The 16,753-nt window shown below is 46.2% G+C and overlaps 1 protein-coding gene across 2 annotated transcripts in view; it reads left to right on the forward strand.

The window, feature by feature from the left end:
* The window catches only part of GAN (gigaxonin), a 47,541-nt gene that overhangs the window by 21,387 nt on the left and 9,401 nt on the right, over window positions 1-16,753 (forward strand). Inside the window, exons 2-7 of one of the 2 annotated variants that reach the window (XM_069552530.1) lie at window positions 7,297-7,411; window positions 9,478-9,828; window positions 11,290-11,507; window positions 11,720-11,841; window positions 14,849-14,961; window positions 15,753-15,902. In XM_069552530.1, coding sequence (XP_069408631.1) covers window positions 7,297-7,411; window positions 9,478-9,828; window positions 11,290-11,507; window positions 11,720-11,841; window positions 14,849-14,961; window positions 15,753-15,902 — 1,069 coding nt within the window. The remainder of the gene's footprint in view (window positions 1-7,296; window positions 7,412-9,477; window positions 9,829-11,289; window positions 11,508-11,719; window positions 11,842-14,848; window positions 14,962-15,752; window positions 15,903-16,753) is intronic. The other variant, XM_069552531.1, reaches the window with a different exon arrangement.

Below are 16,753 nucleotides of genomic sequence, written 5' to 3' on the forward strand. Positions count from 1 at the left end.
GGAAGAGAGAGGTTCCATAGCCTCCTACCGGCAGGTGTGCAGAGCCTCCCTGACAAAGAGGGGAACCTCGGTCACAACCGACAGCCCTCCACTTCCCATCACCACCCAGGGTCCAAGGCTGACACTAGGGTTCACCCTTGGTGTGCATTTTGTGGGTTTGGGCAGACACAGGATGATTGGTGTCCACCATCATGGTAGCGTACTGACCAGTGTTGCTGCCCTGAGATTCCTCTGCCCGAAAGGCCCATTTTTCGTATGGCTTTGAGGAGTTCACGAAGACTTGAAAGGAGGGAGGGCGTCCGTAAGACAGACTCCCCGCAGTGCAGGCGTCATCGGGGGGGCCTCCGTGGGCATACGCACTGCTGAGCCCGCGGCCCTCTGCTCTTGGGAGCTGCCGGTTTGACGGGAATCATTGGAAACAGTGTGAGTAACGCCCGTGAATTGCCCTCCTTGGAGTTCCTGTGAAGCCTGACTCCCTGAGCACTGCTTTCTCCTGAGTCCCGTCTGAGTAGGTTTCTTTGCTCTTTTTGGAGACAAGCCTTTGCAGCTGAGGGGCAGGAAAGTCACTTAGATGTCTTCCGTGTCACCGCCACCTCGAACCCCAGTGTCAGCAGTGTCTGCGGGGAGGAGGAGCACCAGACCTGATGATCGGGTGCACGTTAGCACACCTAGGCTCAACCGAGCTCTCCGGCCGTTGGAAGCCGGCGAGGAGAGGACAGTGTATAACCAGCAGAGGCCTTCGTGCTTGCCGAGAGTGGGTAACTGGAGGGAAAGGGAACTCCTACCGTGTCACCCACAGGAGGCGTGTTATAAACCCTCGGAAACAGATTGAGTTGGCTGGACTGTATCATCTAGGACTCGACAGATGCGTCTCCAGGGCAGAGTCTCCGCAGTAACTCTTGAATCTGTTTCAGCAGTTCAGCCCAGGGGTGTTCAGGGATGGGAAGCTCTCAAGTCACCTCATTTAACCTCTTCTCTCTACAAACGAGAGAACAGGGATGGTGAGGAGGGCGCGCCTGCCCTGGAAACAGAAAACTGGGCAAGAACGTGACAGGCATGGATGTTTATATCTCAGCACCGGAGGCCCCGTCTTAGAATAGTCCCCACTCTTCCTTGTAAAGAGTCTTATGACATTCTCAAAGCGATATTTTAAGACTACCGCAGCTTCTGGGAGAGTTTGTAAATTGACGTCACATGGTAATAAAAACAAGGATATTGTGACTTCCGATGAATTCATTTATGATTCATGTATGAGACGGAAAACGAGAGAAGAGGGAGAGCAGCAGTATAGGTACAGTCCGTTATCTGTAAAGTGACCTACAAGGATATATCGTACGACAGGGAATATAGCCAGTGTTTCATAATAACTGTAAGTGGCCTGTAGCCTTTAAAAACTGTGAGTCGCCATATTGTACACCTGCGGCTTATATAACATTGTGCATCGACTATACTTCAATTAAAAGAGAGAGAAATCAGAAGCGCTGATTGACTGCCCTGGAGGCTCAGTGGTAAAGAAGCCACCCACCAATGCAGGAGGCCTGGGTTCGATCCCTGGCCTGGGAAGATCCCCTGGAGAAGGAAATGGCAACTCACTCCAGTATGCTTGCCTGGGAAATCCCGTGGACAGAGGAGCCTGGTGGGCTACAGTCCATGGTGTCACAAAAGAGTTGGACACGACTTAGCAACTACACAACAACAACAAATATCTGGACTAACTATAGAAACAAAGCTGTCAGTTATTAGCTCTTTGGCTTAGCCTTTTCTTTTTTAAAATTAACTCATTCAGTCCAGCTCATTGAGTTTTCAGTTATATGCGATATGTGGCAAGGGAGATAGAAACGATGTGAAAGGTGAGAAAGTTCTGAATAAAAAAGGGAAAGTATGGAGGAAATGATAGATATGACAGATATTGGGAAGATGAGGGTGCTTACTGGAGGAAACACGTGAAACAATGGAACAGAAGCTGTAGAGATGTAGGTGGGAGGTAGGGAAGTGAAGACAAAAGGAAGGGGAATAAGACAAGTTTATAAGGTTCAACGGTGAGAAAGGATGGTGACTAAGAAATGAAAGAAGGAAGTCATTGCAAATGGTCATGGGCTGTGAAGCAAGACAGTTTCACAACAGTTCTGAATGACTCTTAGCATCTCATGGGAAGGGACTAACGGCCAACTTTGACTGCATTCCTGACAGACAAATGGACATCAGCCTCCTGGAACCTGCAGGATGGTCTGTGAGTTGTCACCTGGCCATGATAATATAAGAGGGACAGGAAGGTGGGAAATTTTGGATCTGAATTTAAACCGTAATTAAAATAAAGTTTTGTGATTTGACCCTCAGACATTTAAAGACTTCAGTAGTGCAGTGATTCAGTTTTCATGGACTCTGAAAGGGTCAGATTTTATAGACGTCTGAAATGGTCAGTGTTTAAGGAAGTCTTTTTTTTTCTGTCCTCTTAGCCACTGGGATTCCCTGGTGGCTCAGATGGTAAAGCATCTGCCCCCAATGCGGGAGACCCAGGTTCGATCCCTGGGTCGGGAAGATCCCCTGGAGAAGGAAATGGCAGCCCACTCCAGTACTCTTGCCTAGAAAATTCCATGGATGGAAGAGCCTGCTGGGCTACAGTCCATGGGGTCGCAAAGAGTTGGACACAACTGAGCAACTTCACTTCACTTAGCCATTGTCTATACTCTGCCAGCTGCTGAAATAAAACTGTACCTTTAAAATATATATATATATAAATTCAATTTTTTGCTGTGGTGAGTCTTTGTTGCTATACACAGGCTTTCTCTAGATGTGACAAGTGGCATGTGGGCTCAGTAGCTGTGGTACACAGGCTTAGTTCCCTCGCAGTATGTGGGATCTTCCCTGACCAGGGATCGAACCCATGTCCCCTGCCTTAGCAGGCAAATGCTTGAGCACTGAACCACCGGAGAAGCCCCAGGAAACTGTACTTTCTAAAAGCGATTCTTTGTCATTGTGAAAACACACGGCAGTAGTTGACCCCTAAACAATGTGGGTTTGAACTGTACCGGTCCATATGTGCGGATTTTTTTTTTCCAGTATTGCATGGGTTTACTGATACACAGGTTAATTGAAGAAGATCTACACGTAAGTGAACTCATGCAGTTCAGACCCGTGTTGTTCAAAGGTCAGTTCTGCGTGACCCATGGTTGGTTGACTCTGTAGATGCAGGTGCGGGGGCCTGGACAAAGGGACTTGAGAGTCTGCAGATTGTGATATCTCTGTGGGTCCGGGAATCATTCCCTCAGGGATACCGAGAGATGTCTATAATCATCTAAAAAAACAGTCCAGTCACATGGCTGAAAAGTAGAAAGGGGGCACGCTGATCAGCGTCTTCATAACCTCTTTCCCCATCAGCTCGGCCCCCTACCCCTACGCCGTCTGCAGCCCGTTGGCAAGCACAGCCGGCTCTGGTTGGAACCACTTGAGTTCTAGGTGGCGCTCGTCTGTGTGAACACATTTTGGAGCTAGTGGCTTTAAATATGTTCAAGACTGCATCTAATCAGGATTAAGAAGCCACATAGTAATCTGAGCAACAAAAGTTTAAAAAATTTTAACTATAACAGAGAGATTGGCCACAAAGAGGAAACTCTGCAAATTCAAGGTGTAGCTGACGTAAGGAGCAGCTGAGATGCAGACTTGATCGGCCAGGACAGATCAACGTGTGGCAGAGAAGCCACGCTGGTGGAATTTGCTTGAAGTCAGCCCTCTGGAACGCGCCAGAAATCTGTCCGCTGTGGTGCCTCCAGGAGTTCCAGGGCAAGCTGCCGGGCGCCACGGGCAGCCGCACCCCCAGGAGCCTGCCCCGCTTCGGGGCCAGGGCCAGGCGGCAGACCCTCCCCCTGCGGTGCCTCCCCAGCACCCTCCGCTTCGCACGCTTCGCACCCTGCCAGTTCACCCTTTAGAAGGCTCAGATCAGTTTTCACGGAGCCTGCAAGAAGGGTGGACTCGGGGCCGAAGAGGCGATATGGTAATCGCCAGCACGGTGAGTTAGAAATATGAATACTGGCACCATCCTCAGGGAAACATTCCCTGAGGACGCGTCTGCTCACAGTAGATTGTAGAGCCCAATAGTAGTGACTTCAGTGTGATTCTTAGCACTTCTGCTGTCTTTCTTGATTGAGAATTGACTGAAAAATTTTTTCTTCACTTTTAATAAAAGTGTCACTTGTATAGATACACCTAGAGTGCAGCAAGCAGAAAAGACATGCCTTTTGAGTAAAATTATTAGTTCAGGGGAAACTACAGAGGCAGGAACAGCAGTTACGGAATATAGGGGGAAGCAGAATTGTCTAAATACCCTCTTTCTACCTTCAGATGCGGTATATAGTCCATCAATTCCGCCTGCCTAAAGGCCTCCCAAGGCCTCCTGTTGGACCAGAATGAGCCAGCTTCCTTCTGCTGGTGTGGGGCTGTTACCCTAGGGTCATCCCTCACCATTCCCTTCCCTGCTTTCCTGTGTTGGATCCTGCCTTTTTTTTGTTCAAAACCTTCCTCCTTCTGGATGTTTTCTGGGGCAGTTTTCGGAACAGCATTCTGAGAAGTGTTGCATGGGAGGTCATTTGTTTTGAGACTTTATATAGATGAAAATATCTGTTCAGTCCTGATATTTGGTTGGCATTTTGACTGGGTAAACTACTCTCTCCGTTGCACACCCTTCAGAGTACATCAGTCTTCCACTGGAGCTGGGCAGCCTTCCTCAGCAGGGCAGGGGAGTCGTTCCCTCCGTGGAGCAAGGGTCTGGGAACTCAGCTGTTTGCTAAGACTTTGTCCATCCATTGTTCTGCACTTAGTTCATCCTTCACCGTCCTTCCATGGCGGCCTCATCCTGCCAACTCCAAGCCTTTGGGCTGCTTCCTAAGTGTGACTTAAGTGTGTCTTCACTTCCCTCGCTGCTAAATTAGGAGCATCTTTTAGACCTTGGGTAAAGGACCTGTTAAACAAGACCCAGAAAGCACTGACTGTGAAAAATTAGTCTTCAAGTTGTTCATCACCTTCAGGTTAGTTCAGTTCAGTTGCTCAGTCGTGTCCGACTCTTTGCGACCCCATGAATCGCAGCACGCCAGGCCTCCCTGTCCATCACCAGTTCCCGGAGTTCACCCAGACTCAGGTCCATCGAGTCAGTGATGCCATCCAGCCATCTCATCCTCTGTCGTCCCCTTCTCCTCCTGCCCCCAATCCCTCCCAGCATCAAAGTCTTTTCCAATGAGTCAACTCTTCGCATGAGGTAGCCAAAGTACTGGAGCTTCAGCTTTAGCATCATTCCTTCCAAAGAAATCCCAGGGCTGATCTCCTTCAGAATGGACTGGTTGGATCTCCTTGCAGTCCAAGGGACTCTCAAGAGTCTTCTCCAACACCACAGTTCAAAAGCATCAATTCTTGGGCGCTCAGCTTTCTTCACAGTCCAACTCTCACATCCATACATGACCACTGGAAAAACCATAGCCTTGACTAGGCAGACCTTAGTCGGCCAAGTAATGTCTCTGCTTTTGAATATGCTCTCTAGGTTGGTCATAACTTCTCTTCCAAGGAGTAAGCGTCTTTTAATTTCATGGCTGCAGTCACCATCTGCAGTGATTTTGGAGCCCCCCCCAAAAATAAAGTCTGACACTGTTTCCACTCTTTCCCCATCTGTTTCCCATGAAGTGATGGGACCAGATGCCATGATCTTCGTTTTCTGAATGTTGAGCTTTAAGCCAACTTTTTCACTCTCCTCTTTCATTTTCATCAAGAGGCTTTTAAGTTCCTCTTCACTTTCTGCCATAAGGGTGGTGTCATCTGCATATCTGAGATTATTGAGATTTCTCCCGGCAATCTTGATTCCAGCTTGTGTTTCTTCCAGTCCAGCGTTTCTCATGATGTACTCTGTATATAATTTAAATAAGCAGGGTGACAATATACAGCCTTGACGTACTCTTTTTCTGATTTGGAAACAGTCTGTTGTTCCATGTCCAGTTCTAACTGTTGCTTCCTGGCCTGCATACAGATTTCTCAAGGGGCAGGTCAGGTGGTCTGGTATTCCCATCTCTTTCAGAATTTCCCACAGTTTATTGTGATCCACACAGTCAAAGGCTTTGGCATAGTCAATAAAGCAGAAATAGATGTTTTTCTTGAACTCTGTTTTTCCATCACCTTAGGGGAAAAAAAAAGTATCAAGTCTGCCAAGGTTTACCAAGAGTTTACCAAAGAAGGCCTGCACCTCATTATGAGGAGGGCAGTGAACTCAATTAAAAATGAGACTTGAACTGAACGTGTATTTCATGAAAGAGGAGCCACGTGTGGCCACGGACCTGTGAAGAGATGTTCAGCACCTGGGTGGTGAGGAAAGATGGGTCACAACCACATCAGAGACCACACTTCACTCACCAACGGGCAGGATTAGGAACTGGGACAGAGACGAGTGTCATAGAGTTTGTGGGTCCACACCAGATGAGGCCGAAAACTGCTCCAGCTACTGGGCAGAATAATTGAGTATTAGTTCATACTTTGGAAAAGAATTTAGCTTAATTCTACCCTCAGGGATAAACCCAAGAGAAATTCTTCAGCATATCACAAAAGGAGACACACACAAGAATACCTAGCAGTACAGTGCCCAGTACCCCAAGCCCAGTCCAATACCCACAGCCCAGGGGCCCATCAACAGGAAAGCGGCATATTATACAGCAAAAAAAAAAAGGAAAAGTGTGATACTCAGCCAGATGAATGGCTCAGCAATATAACAGTAAATGAAAACAGCCCCAGAAGATTACAGACAGCATGAAACACTCTTATAAAATCAAAAACTTAAAACGGGAAACTTGAATACAGCATTTGGTTTAATAGTTACTTCAGATGAGGAAGGAGGGAAATGAACTGATGGGGAGGATGATTTGGTTAGAAGCAGGTTATTGTCGAGGTCCTAGCTTTTGTTTTGGGTGGTGGATGTGTGGGGTCCTTGTTACATCATTGAAAATAGCTGGATAATTAAATACAGGGGAAAAAAAGCCTAAAGGGCCTGGGGTTCCCCAGGTGAAATAGAGACCCTTACTCACATGCCCTTAGTGCTTTGGTTGTCTGTTTCACTTGTTTTTTAAGAGGAAGCACTGAACCCTTGAACAAGTACTTTGCAGTTGAAAGTCATAGAACATATGTTGCTCCAAAGTTAACAAGCCAAATGTTCTAGATAGGATTCATATATCGATAAGTATCATTTACTTTGTAGAGTATTTAGTGCATAAATATTTCTAGCTATTTCTGTTCTTTCATAGAAATTTTACATTTTTTTCCCTTTCTTAGGACAAAGTTAAACTATAATCCTCCAAAAGATGATGGATCAACCTATAAGATTGAACTTGAAGGGATATCGGTAATGGTTATGAGAGAGATCCTGGATTACATCTTCAGTGGGCAGGTATGCTGAGACCCAGAGGAAGGACTGAGTAGACCCTCAGGCTCAGGGTGAGGCCGAGCAGCCCCGTCCCCTCCATCTTGCATCACCGCGGGCTTGACTGGTGTCTCCTGCCCCACGCAGCACCCGAGTGCTTTCTTCCGGGGTCTGCCCTTGAAAGAAAAGCAGGCTAATTTACCCAGATCCCAGGCTTTGTCTCTCCCGTTCTGAGCGCCACCTTCCAGTCTGAGACGTGCACACATGGGATTCCCCTCACTGCTGGCTGCTGGTGTTTAAGCCTCTATTCCAGTCTTGCCCTGGACCCACACTCTCAGGGAGCTCGTTCCGTCTCCATGGCATGGACCCGGGAGCCTCTGTGGGTGGTGGGGCTTATTCTCTAGAGGTGAAGACTTCAAGACTCAGGTGACGGGCACCTGCCTTGTGTTCTCAATGCTTCGGTCCTGTCCCCCCTCATTCTTTCCTGCTCATTTCCCTTTATTCTCTGTACCCACTTACATTTCTGGGAATTTCATGAAACCCAAGGAAGGAAGTGATCAGTGGCTAGGGACCCTTTCCTTTTCTCTGCCCTCCTCTGTCCCCCCGTGCCCCGCTATTCATGTGGCTTAAAGGGCAGCACGAAGACTCAACGATCTGGTTCTCTGCCCTCCTCTGTCCCCCGTGCCCCACCATTCATGTGGTTTAAAGGGTAGCATGAAGACTTAACAATCTGGGTTTGAATTAGGAGGATGCTGATGTATTTTATGCCTGGTTATGCAAGAGTGCATTTTCGCTCTGCTCCTCTTGAGGGTGCGTGGCCTGCTCTCTCTCTCTCCTTCCTTCTCCTCATTCTTCTGATTTTCCTTCTGTAAATGCTCTGTCTCCTGCATAAGTATTCTGAGTGCACTCCTTACTTTTCTCTCAACGTTCATTCTGTCCAGAATCACACTCGGTGACCATCATCCTCTTTGAAGCTTTCTATTTCATTTCACGATGTTACCACTTTCTCGTTTCTCTAAACGCTAGGTGGTGAGTGTGTGGAAGTAAGGTTATGTGTATGATTATTTAAAATAAATGCACTTAGTTTGGGGACAGCCCTTAAAATATTGGCGATGCTCTGTAGCATCACAAAACCAGACATAGGACCCAGCTCTTACCGAACTTGTAAAATCAGTTCAGCGACAGTTATGACAGGTTAGAAGCCAGTTAGAGCATATTCATGTTCAAGCTTGCATTTGAAACTTGGAGCCCTTACTTACCTGTGGTACCAAACGTGTGCATCTCAAACCGTGGTAAAGTGTTTCTTGCCGCTCTTCACTATGCAATCCCTCCTTCACGTTTCCTTGTGGAGTGGACCGTTTGTGATCATGGCAGTATTTTAGGGGCCTATGTCTTTATGTTGCCTCACCATGGCATAGAAAAACTGTGAAGGGGGTGGGAAGAAGCATCAGTAAGAAAACTGAAGAAAATTAAGGGAAAGCAGATGTCCGCAGTGGAATTTGGGGGGATTTATTCCAGAAGGTAGCTTTGAGACCAAATGGTATCTTTCACACCGAGTGTGGTGTTTGGTGTCCCGAAGGCAGCCGCTCAGGCAGCGTGGCTGTCCCTTTCTTCAGGGGGCCCACATGGTGTCTTTCGAATGCCGTGTGGCAAAAGGAGGGACCCTTATTTACTTGGAGGAAAGATTTCCATTAGTTGAAGTGCTTGCATTTATAGAAACCCCTTTCCGTCTACCGTGGAATTGCAGAGCTTGAGACTTCCTGATAAGCTTTTCCGTCATTTAAGGCTTTCCTCCGAGTTAAGCATGAGCACCATGGACAGTTCACTCAGAAGGGCTGTTGGTGGTTCATGTGGGTAGAGCGAGGGAAGGACTGGGAGAAGCTGACCAGCCACGCACGGTCTGTGTCGTCCCCAGGTACCTTGGGGCCCTCTGTCTGCTCTTGAAAGCAAAGCTGAGCTGAGTGAAATCAGCCAGACTTCAGTCGCCTTTGACCTCCCCCAGTGGAGCTCCCGTGTGGTCTGGCCTGCTAGATTAGCGGTGTGGGTCCCAGACACCCACTCTGAGATGCAGACTGTCCCCTGCGCCCTTCCAGATCCGGCTGAGCGAGGACACCATCCAGGACGTGGTGCAGGCGGCAGACCTGCTGCTGCTGACGGACCTCAAGGCGCTGTGCTGCGAGTTCCTGGAGGGCTGCATCGCCGCCGAGAACTGCATCGGCATCCGGGACTTCGCGCTCCACTACTGCCTGCCCCACGTGCGCTACCTGGCCACCGAGTACCTGGAGACCCACTTCCGAGATGTCAGCAGCACCGAGGAGTTCCTCGAGCTGAGTCCTCAGAAGCTGAAGGAGGTGATTTCCCTCGAGAAGCTGAACGTCGGCAACGAGAGATACGTGTTTGAAGCGGTCATCCGGTGGATAGCGCACGACACAGAGCTAAGAAAGGTGCCTTGTAGCGTGCCCTGACTTTGGCGTTCCACTCACTCATCCGTGTTTGTCTGTTCTCCACCCCAGTTTTACATGTTTTCTCTTTCTCCTCCAACTTGAGAAACGTACAGAGTGGTGATCTAAACCACGACCTATTAAACATCTTCCTGTAGGCTCTCAAAAGTGGTTGGTTTTTTTCAGATCTGTCCACCAGAGTGAGTGTAACTCATCATATAGCATTGAAAATATTAACACTTTAAAGTGACTTGACATCCTTCGAATGTTGTTTTAATGGGAAATGTGTTAGAGGATATCAGGTTTGAGATCGTTAACACATTCAGGGAGGGTGCTTTAACCTTTACATAACAGGGCTTTGAATCTCGTGTGTATGTTCTAGAGGCTAGCTCCAAAATAAATATGTTAAATTTTGGAGAGGCTTTCAAAATGTGTAATTGCGTTGTTACTTGTTCTTGGTAATCCTTGGTTTACATGTCACTGACCAGCTTGTAATGTTTAAATTCTGTGGGCCCATAAGCTGTGCCCCTTGGAGACTGCATGCTTAGCCTCAGCTTGGTTGGCACAGTTAGTGTTCTGGTTTCCACGCCGGTGGGTGGGGTAGCTTAGGAAAGAGGAAAGGAGAGCTTCCACCTTGACAACACCACTGAAACAGCTTCTCTGTGACCCTCTTCTTGCCTTAAAGTGATAAGGGTGTCAAAGGTGGAGTGGCTGCTGGGAAAGAAAAGGCAGTTCCTCATCCTTAGGTTAATCCCAGCTTAATGCTATTAAGGACTGCTGGCCTTTACTACTCAGGGTATAGACAAGTGGACCTTAAAATGATGATTCCAAAGCCCAGAAAAACTAGTCGCGTTACATATGTAGAGTCCTGTATTCATTTGGTTCAAATTTAATGGTTGAGCATGAAAGGCATGTAATTCGTATTATACATGTTAGATCATTTTTAGTAGTAATTCCTGAAGAAATGATTACATAGTTGTCACGACTTTTGTTTTTGGAACTTGGGCTTTTTCAGATTTTTCTCATAACTAATGTTGGTGCATTTTCATTATCTAGTTGACGTATTGTGTCAAGCTCTTTCTGTAACTAATATTTGTATAAATGGGGTATAACTCATAGCACATCCAAGTTAGTGAGGTAAAGTAAATCATAGCAGAGTTCTCGTAGGTTTTCCTGTTGCAGTGGGAACCCTGTAGGGTGTAATGGAAGCTTCTTAAAACTTTGCAGTGATCCAGCAAGTATGAATCTGAAGTGATGCTATTTTAAGTTAAACTTTTGTTTATTGAGGCCAGAGGAAGTAGAAAGGAAAGGGGCCGCCTCACACATTCAAACAGCACTGGCCCTTACTCCTTGCCTGTTGATCATCTGACTCGTCAACAGTTGTAGTTTTCTATGAGTCGGAAAATGTGCCTTCTAAATGCACACTCCCTTTCTCTTCCCCGTGCTTTCCGCCCTGCTCTGCAGGTCCACATGAAGGATGTCATGTCAGCACTGTGGGTTTCAGGGTTGGACTCGAGCTACTTACGGGAGCAGATGCTCAACGAGCCCTTGGTCCGCGAGATCGTCAAGGAGTGCAGCAACATCCCCCTCAGCCAGCCGCAGCAGGGGGAGGCCATGCTGGCCAGCTTCAAGCCCCGCGGCTACTCGGAGTGCATCGTGACCGTGGGCGGAGAGGAGAGAGTGTAAGTGTGGCCTTGAGCCGTGGTCTAAGTAAGGGAAGAGAGATTTCCGTGTGCACAGGAACTCAGGACAGTTCTTAGTGTCTAAAGCCTAAATAGCAATCGATTTGTTTTTGGCTTAATGTTTGAAACATTCTTGAGAGCAGTAAACTTGTGGTTATTCTAAGCAGAATATAAACATATTAGCTACTAACTGATCGTCTGCCTCCTCTTAGCTCGCGGAAGCCAACGGCAGCGATGCGATGTATGTGCCCCCTTTACGACCCCAATCGGCAGCTGTGGATCGAACTGGCCCCTCTAAGCATGCCGAGAATCAACCACGGGGTCCTCTCAGCAGGTACTGTGCCCTCATCTGCTTCACTTAAACACAAGATCGAGGGAGACATAATTTCAGTGCTGTGCAGGATGGCTCAGAACCTCTTAAAGATACTGCCCCTCTATGGGGACGTGTTCAGCGCAGCTCTAGCTTTCAAGACTGTGGTAAGAAGAGTGTCTTCTGACCAGTCCTTACTGTTCCCAAGTCTTAACTATGCAGCTATTTTTAAGACGTCACTAGTGGAGCATTTTCATTGGCTGACTTAACTGCTGGAAGAGCAGAGCCGAGTGACTCTTACCACCCACTGGCCAGACGATCACGTCTGAGAACCAGACTTCTTTGAGCCATGCTTGTGCCCCAACTTGGAGAGCCCAGCAGTCCAGAGTTACAGCGTGTAACACACATCCAAAGTAAGAGTGTCGTATAAGAGCAGGCATTTCATAGGAGACTCGAGAAAATATTACCTAAATTAGTTCTAGCTTAAAGTTACTTTACTGTAGAAAGAACGTTTTGGTTAACCTTTGCAAGTTTGGAGCGTTATTGGAAGTTCTCACTACCTTGCTGGCGTCATCCCGCCGGTACCATTTCACTTCGTTCCAGCTATTGTCAGCAGTCTTCCTGGAACTCTTTCGTAGCCTCTGTTTGCCCACTAACAGTACGTTAACATTTTTAAGCTCTCCCACATTGTACTGTATTGTAGATATGGCTAAAGCTGTGGAATAGAAATGAAGCTATAGGTTCCACGATTATGGACGTTTTCATCAACAGTAGTCAGCTGAATGGAGTGGTGTAGGCAACGGAACATGGGTCTGATTTCTCTGTTCTTTTTCTCACACTTACTTTCCTTAAATTTTCCCCCCATAATGTGTATAGTTGTACATAATTTTCACACATGCACACTTACCACAAAGGTTCTTGTATCACTAACTTTCAGGTTTCCTAGAGGGGTGGTTGTTTCAGAAACTTGAAACAGTGAGGAGAGGAATTGTTTCCAATCATGTTGACCAAAGTTGTGAAATGACTGAGTAGTTCCTATATGTCCAGCCTATTCCATGTTTCTTCTTTTCCTGCCTTTTTTCAAAAAACACTTGATCGACTTTTTTTGTCATTCAACTTTTTCCCTCTCTACCAGATTAGAAGTTATATCCTATGTCTCTGTCCCTTTGAAAGTTACATTAGCATCCTCAGCCTGTATTGTTAACAAAGTCCAGAGTTAATCAGTACATTTATACTCTATATTTTTCATCTTCCACAGTTTTACAGTATTAAAATATGTGGTTATTTACAAGTAAATATTTACATGTATGTGTGTTTTGTTAATCTATGTTATATACACACCTATAGGTAGTATTCATTTAGATTTATCCACATATTTACCAACTTCTTTGTTTTTTCCCTCTTACTCCTCAAACTTTCCATCTGGGATCATTTTCCTTCTCTCTGAAGTTCATCCTTCTGAATTTAACATGGTCTAATAATGGCAAACTCTAAGATTTGTCTAAAGATGTCATTATTTTGCCTTCATCCTTAAAGGATATGTTTGCCGGGTATAGAACTTTAGGTTGGCCTCTATTATTGTCCAGCACACTGAAGATATTTTTCTTCTGACCTCTGTTATTCCTAGTTGTTGTCAGTTGTCAGATATAAAACTCTGTCTTTTCTCTGGACTATGTTTAAGTTTTTTGTTGTTTTTTGTCTTTTTTCCCTGTCATTTCAGTATTAGGTGAACATTTTATTTGAAATTTTACCATATTGGGGGATTGTTGGGCATCTTGACTCTGAAGGTTGGCCTATCATCAAATCTCGAAAATTTTTATTTATTATGTCTTCAAATGTTGTCCTTGCTCATTCTCCTCTGTCCCTCTGCTTTTGGAGGTCAGATTAAACATGGCTAGACCTTTTTACTCCATTCCCTGCCTTCCGCCCTCTTTTTGTTTTGTTTTCTTTGTGATGAATCCGCCATTGAATCCTTCCATTGAATGTTTTATTCAATCTATTTCAGCTTTTTTTTCCCCTCTAGAATTTTCTTTTTTTCAAACCTGCTATGTTCATCCCTCCATATAGAGTTATCTTTAAATAACATAGTGAGCATTTCTGTTTTATCATCTCTCTTATTACTCTGATATTTGAAATTTGCAGTCTTTTTCTAGATTATTTCCTGTTGTCTGTTTCTACTGCTTCATCTTCATAGATTCTAGTTCCTTTGTATACCTGAGTATCTTCGGCTGGGTGCTGATCATTTTATTAAAAATTATTTGTGGGAAAACTTTAATGATTTAAAATCTTAGAATGTTAGATTCTAAAACTTAGATAAAGGTAGTGTCTTCCATAGAAGTTTTGCATTTGTTTCTGCCAGTTGCCTAAAAACACTAATTTGTAATTACTGTAAATCAAATTCAAATTTTGAGATTTCCTAGATAAGCAAGGATATTTAAATTTGGCTTCTCATTCTGGTTGGCCTTCATCCTGAGGGTTAGAACTTCGAAGAGGCTTTCCTGCCAGAAACCACACTCTGTGGGCCTGGGATGTAGACTTCTATCTTCTTCATGCCTTCAAAGCCATTAAGAGAAAGCTTGCGTTTTTCCCACATTGCTAATACCCTCAGACCAAAGTGGCTTCCATGCATGGTGACCTCTCCAGCCTCCATTTCCCTTCGGTTTTACCAGTGTCTCTTTGGCTGTTTCTCCTTTAAGAAAACTATTTTAAGATACGGCTGGGGAACAGAATAGACAAACTGAGATAACTTGAGTCATCTGATGACTGGATGGGTGGGGTCAGTTTCCCTTTTAAGCCACAGAGAAGTGGGAATCTGCTCAGAGATTCTGAGTGAAGTGAAACGGTCGGGGTGACTGACAGATTAACTGTGTCATCAAGGGTTGAGTGAAGTGTGACGAAGATCTCGAGTCCCTTGTCATCAGAGAAGGTGCCTCCACGTACTGTCTGACCTCACGGCATTTGCATCCGCCTGGGCGTGGGTATTGGAAACTTACGCTTCAGCTTTCTTGTGTGTCTCCTTTGATTTTTTCAGAAGGGTTTTTGTTTGTATTTGGGGGCCAAGATGAAAACAAGCAGACCCTGAGCTCAGGAGAAAAGTATGACCCAGATGCGAACATGTGGACCGCGTTGCCGCCGATGAACGAGGTAGATAGAGCATTGCTTCCTTCTGTTTGACGTTTCATTTCACCCCCGGTAGCACTTCGGTTTGCTTCTGCCTTTGAGTGTAATGACCGAGACCCCTGCCTGGCGTGCCTATGCCCTCCACCCCACCTCCTGGAAACACACTTGCTTCAGTCCTTTGCCAGGTACCCGCGTGGCACGCTGCCCGCCTCCTTCTCAGCAAGGCCTCCCCGCTGTCCCTCAGCTCCCCTTTCGCCTCCCTTGCTTTCTTTCTCTTCATACCGCATCACCCCTCCTCACACACTGGGCCTTTTAAGTTGTTCGCACAGACTTCTGGATGGCAGGGGCCTCTGAGTGGTCAGTGTTGTGAGTGGGTGAGTGTCGCCCTGCGGGCAGCCTTCGTGCAGGCCCGTACGCACCACCCCACCACCACCACGGGCGGGCCTGTTGCTGGGGCTCTTACACAGTTTCACACGTCAGCTGGGAGCCGCTACTACCCATGCTGAACAAAAATCAGTTTATGGAATCGGGCGGTAATCGTTCTTTTCTTGTCATGAGGTGAGGATTTTACCTGGGAGTCCACCTCGCGTGAAATTCCCTTGTTCCGGGAAATTCCTGGACTTGGGTTCTCTGTCTCTTGTGATAGAAGAGTGAGCTTCTGGGGAAAGCAGAACTGTTTGAGAGACACAGTTCTGAGTCTTGTATTTCTTTGCAGGAATGTAATGAAAACCTGTCATTTGTATTAAATGTGTGATTATCAGCTTTCAATATGATAGTCGGCCTTTTGTCTACAAAGCTCTTTAATGTTTTTTCAGGCAAGACATAATTTTGGAATTGTGGAGATAGATGGCATGCTGTACGTTTTAGGAGGAGAAGATGGTGAAAAAGAGCTAATTTCCATGGAATGTTATGATATTTATTCTAAAACCTGGACAAAGCAACCTGATTTGACCATGGTTAGAAAGGTGAGAACTATACCTCGTGATGACTAATTCACACGCTGAATTTTAAAGTTAGTTTCTTCATTGCTCACAGATGCATTTTAATGCAATTGATAGTGTTAAAGCATTAACATTAAAGAAGTCTGTCTTTGCTGGTAGCTTCTTGCCTTCACTATTGCCAGTCACATACCAAGCTGGGGAGCTGTGTGAGAGAGTTCGCAGGGGGCGGTGGGCTCTGGGCAGCGCTGTTGCGTCTGTGGCCCATACCTGATGAATGCTCCATGATGGCGCTAACCTAGGCAGGAACCAGATCTCCCAAACCTGTTTTCTGAATCGTCGTGCACGCTTGGGAGGAAACTTTAATCCATTGATCCAGAGGTAAAGAACTGCCATTGGTTTCTGAGAAGAATGAAGACTAAGGGCTCCCGTTAGCTGTTCAGGGCTTGATCTGTATTTCTGTTCCCTGGTAGAGATGGGCATTTCATCATCAGGCCAGAGCCTTTCTAGCGCCCTGGGTATTTCACACCTTGGTACTGGGACTCGCTGGTAATATGATCACTCCCTGTGTGTGTGCCCTTCCAGCTGACTTAATTTGGGGCAAGAGTTGAGTGACATCGTTCTCTGTGGACTCTGCGTCCTGGACTCTTCAAATAGTGGTGAAAGAAGAGAGCTTGGAAAGCTCCTTTAAAAGCAAGGCTTGTGTGCTTATCTCACTTAGAGGAGTAGTGTTAGGTGGCGCTAATCCTTCCCTGAGGACAGTATGTGTGTTACCCATGCTCTTCCCATTTTTGAAAGCCTCCGTCAGACCCTTTTCCAAACATCTCCCAGGGTTCCAGCCAAGCTGGTGTTGACTCAGCCAACTTTTAATGATAAGC

The sequence above is a fragment of the Ovis canadensis genome, chromosome 14 (genome assembly GCF_042477335.2).
Source record: "Ovis canadensis isolate MfBH-ARS-UI-01 breed Bighorn chromosome 14, ARS-UI_OviCan_v2, whole genome shotgun sequence".
In the NCBI taxonomy this organism is placed as follows: Eukaryota; Metazoa; Chordata; class Mammalia; order Artiodactyla; family Bovidae; genus Ovis; species Ovis canadensis.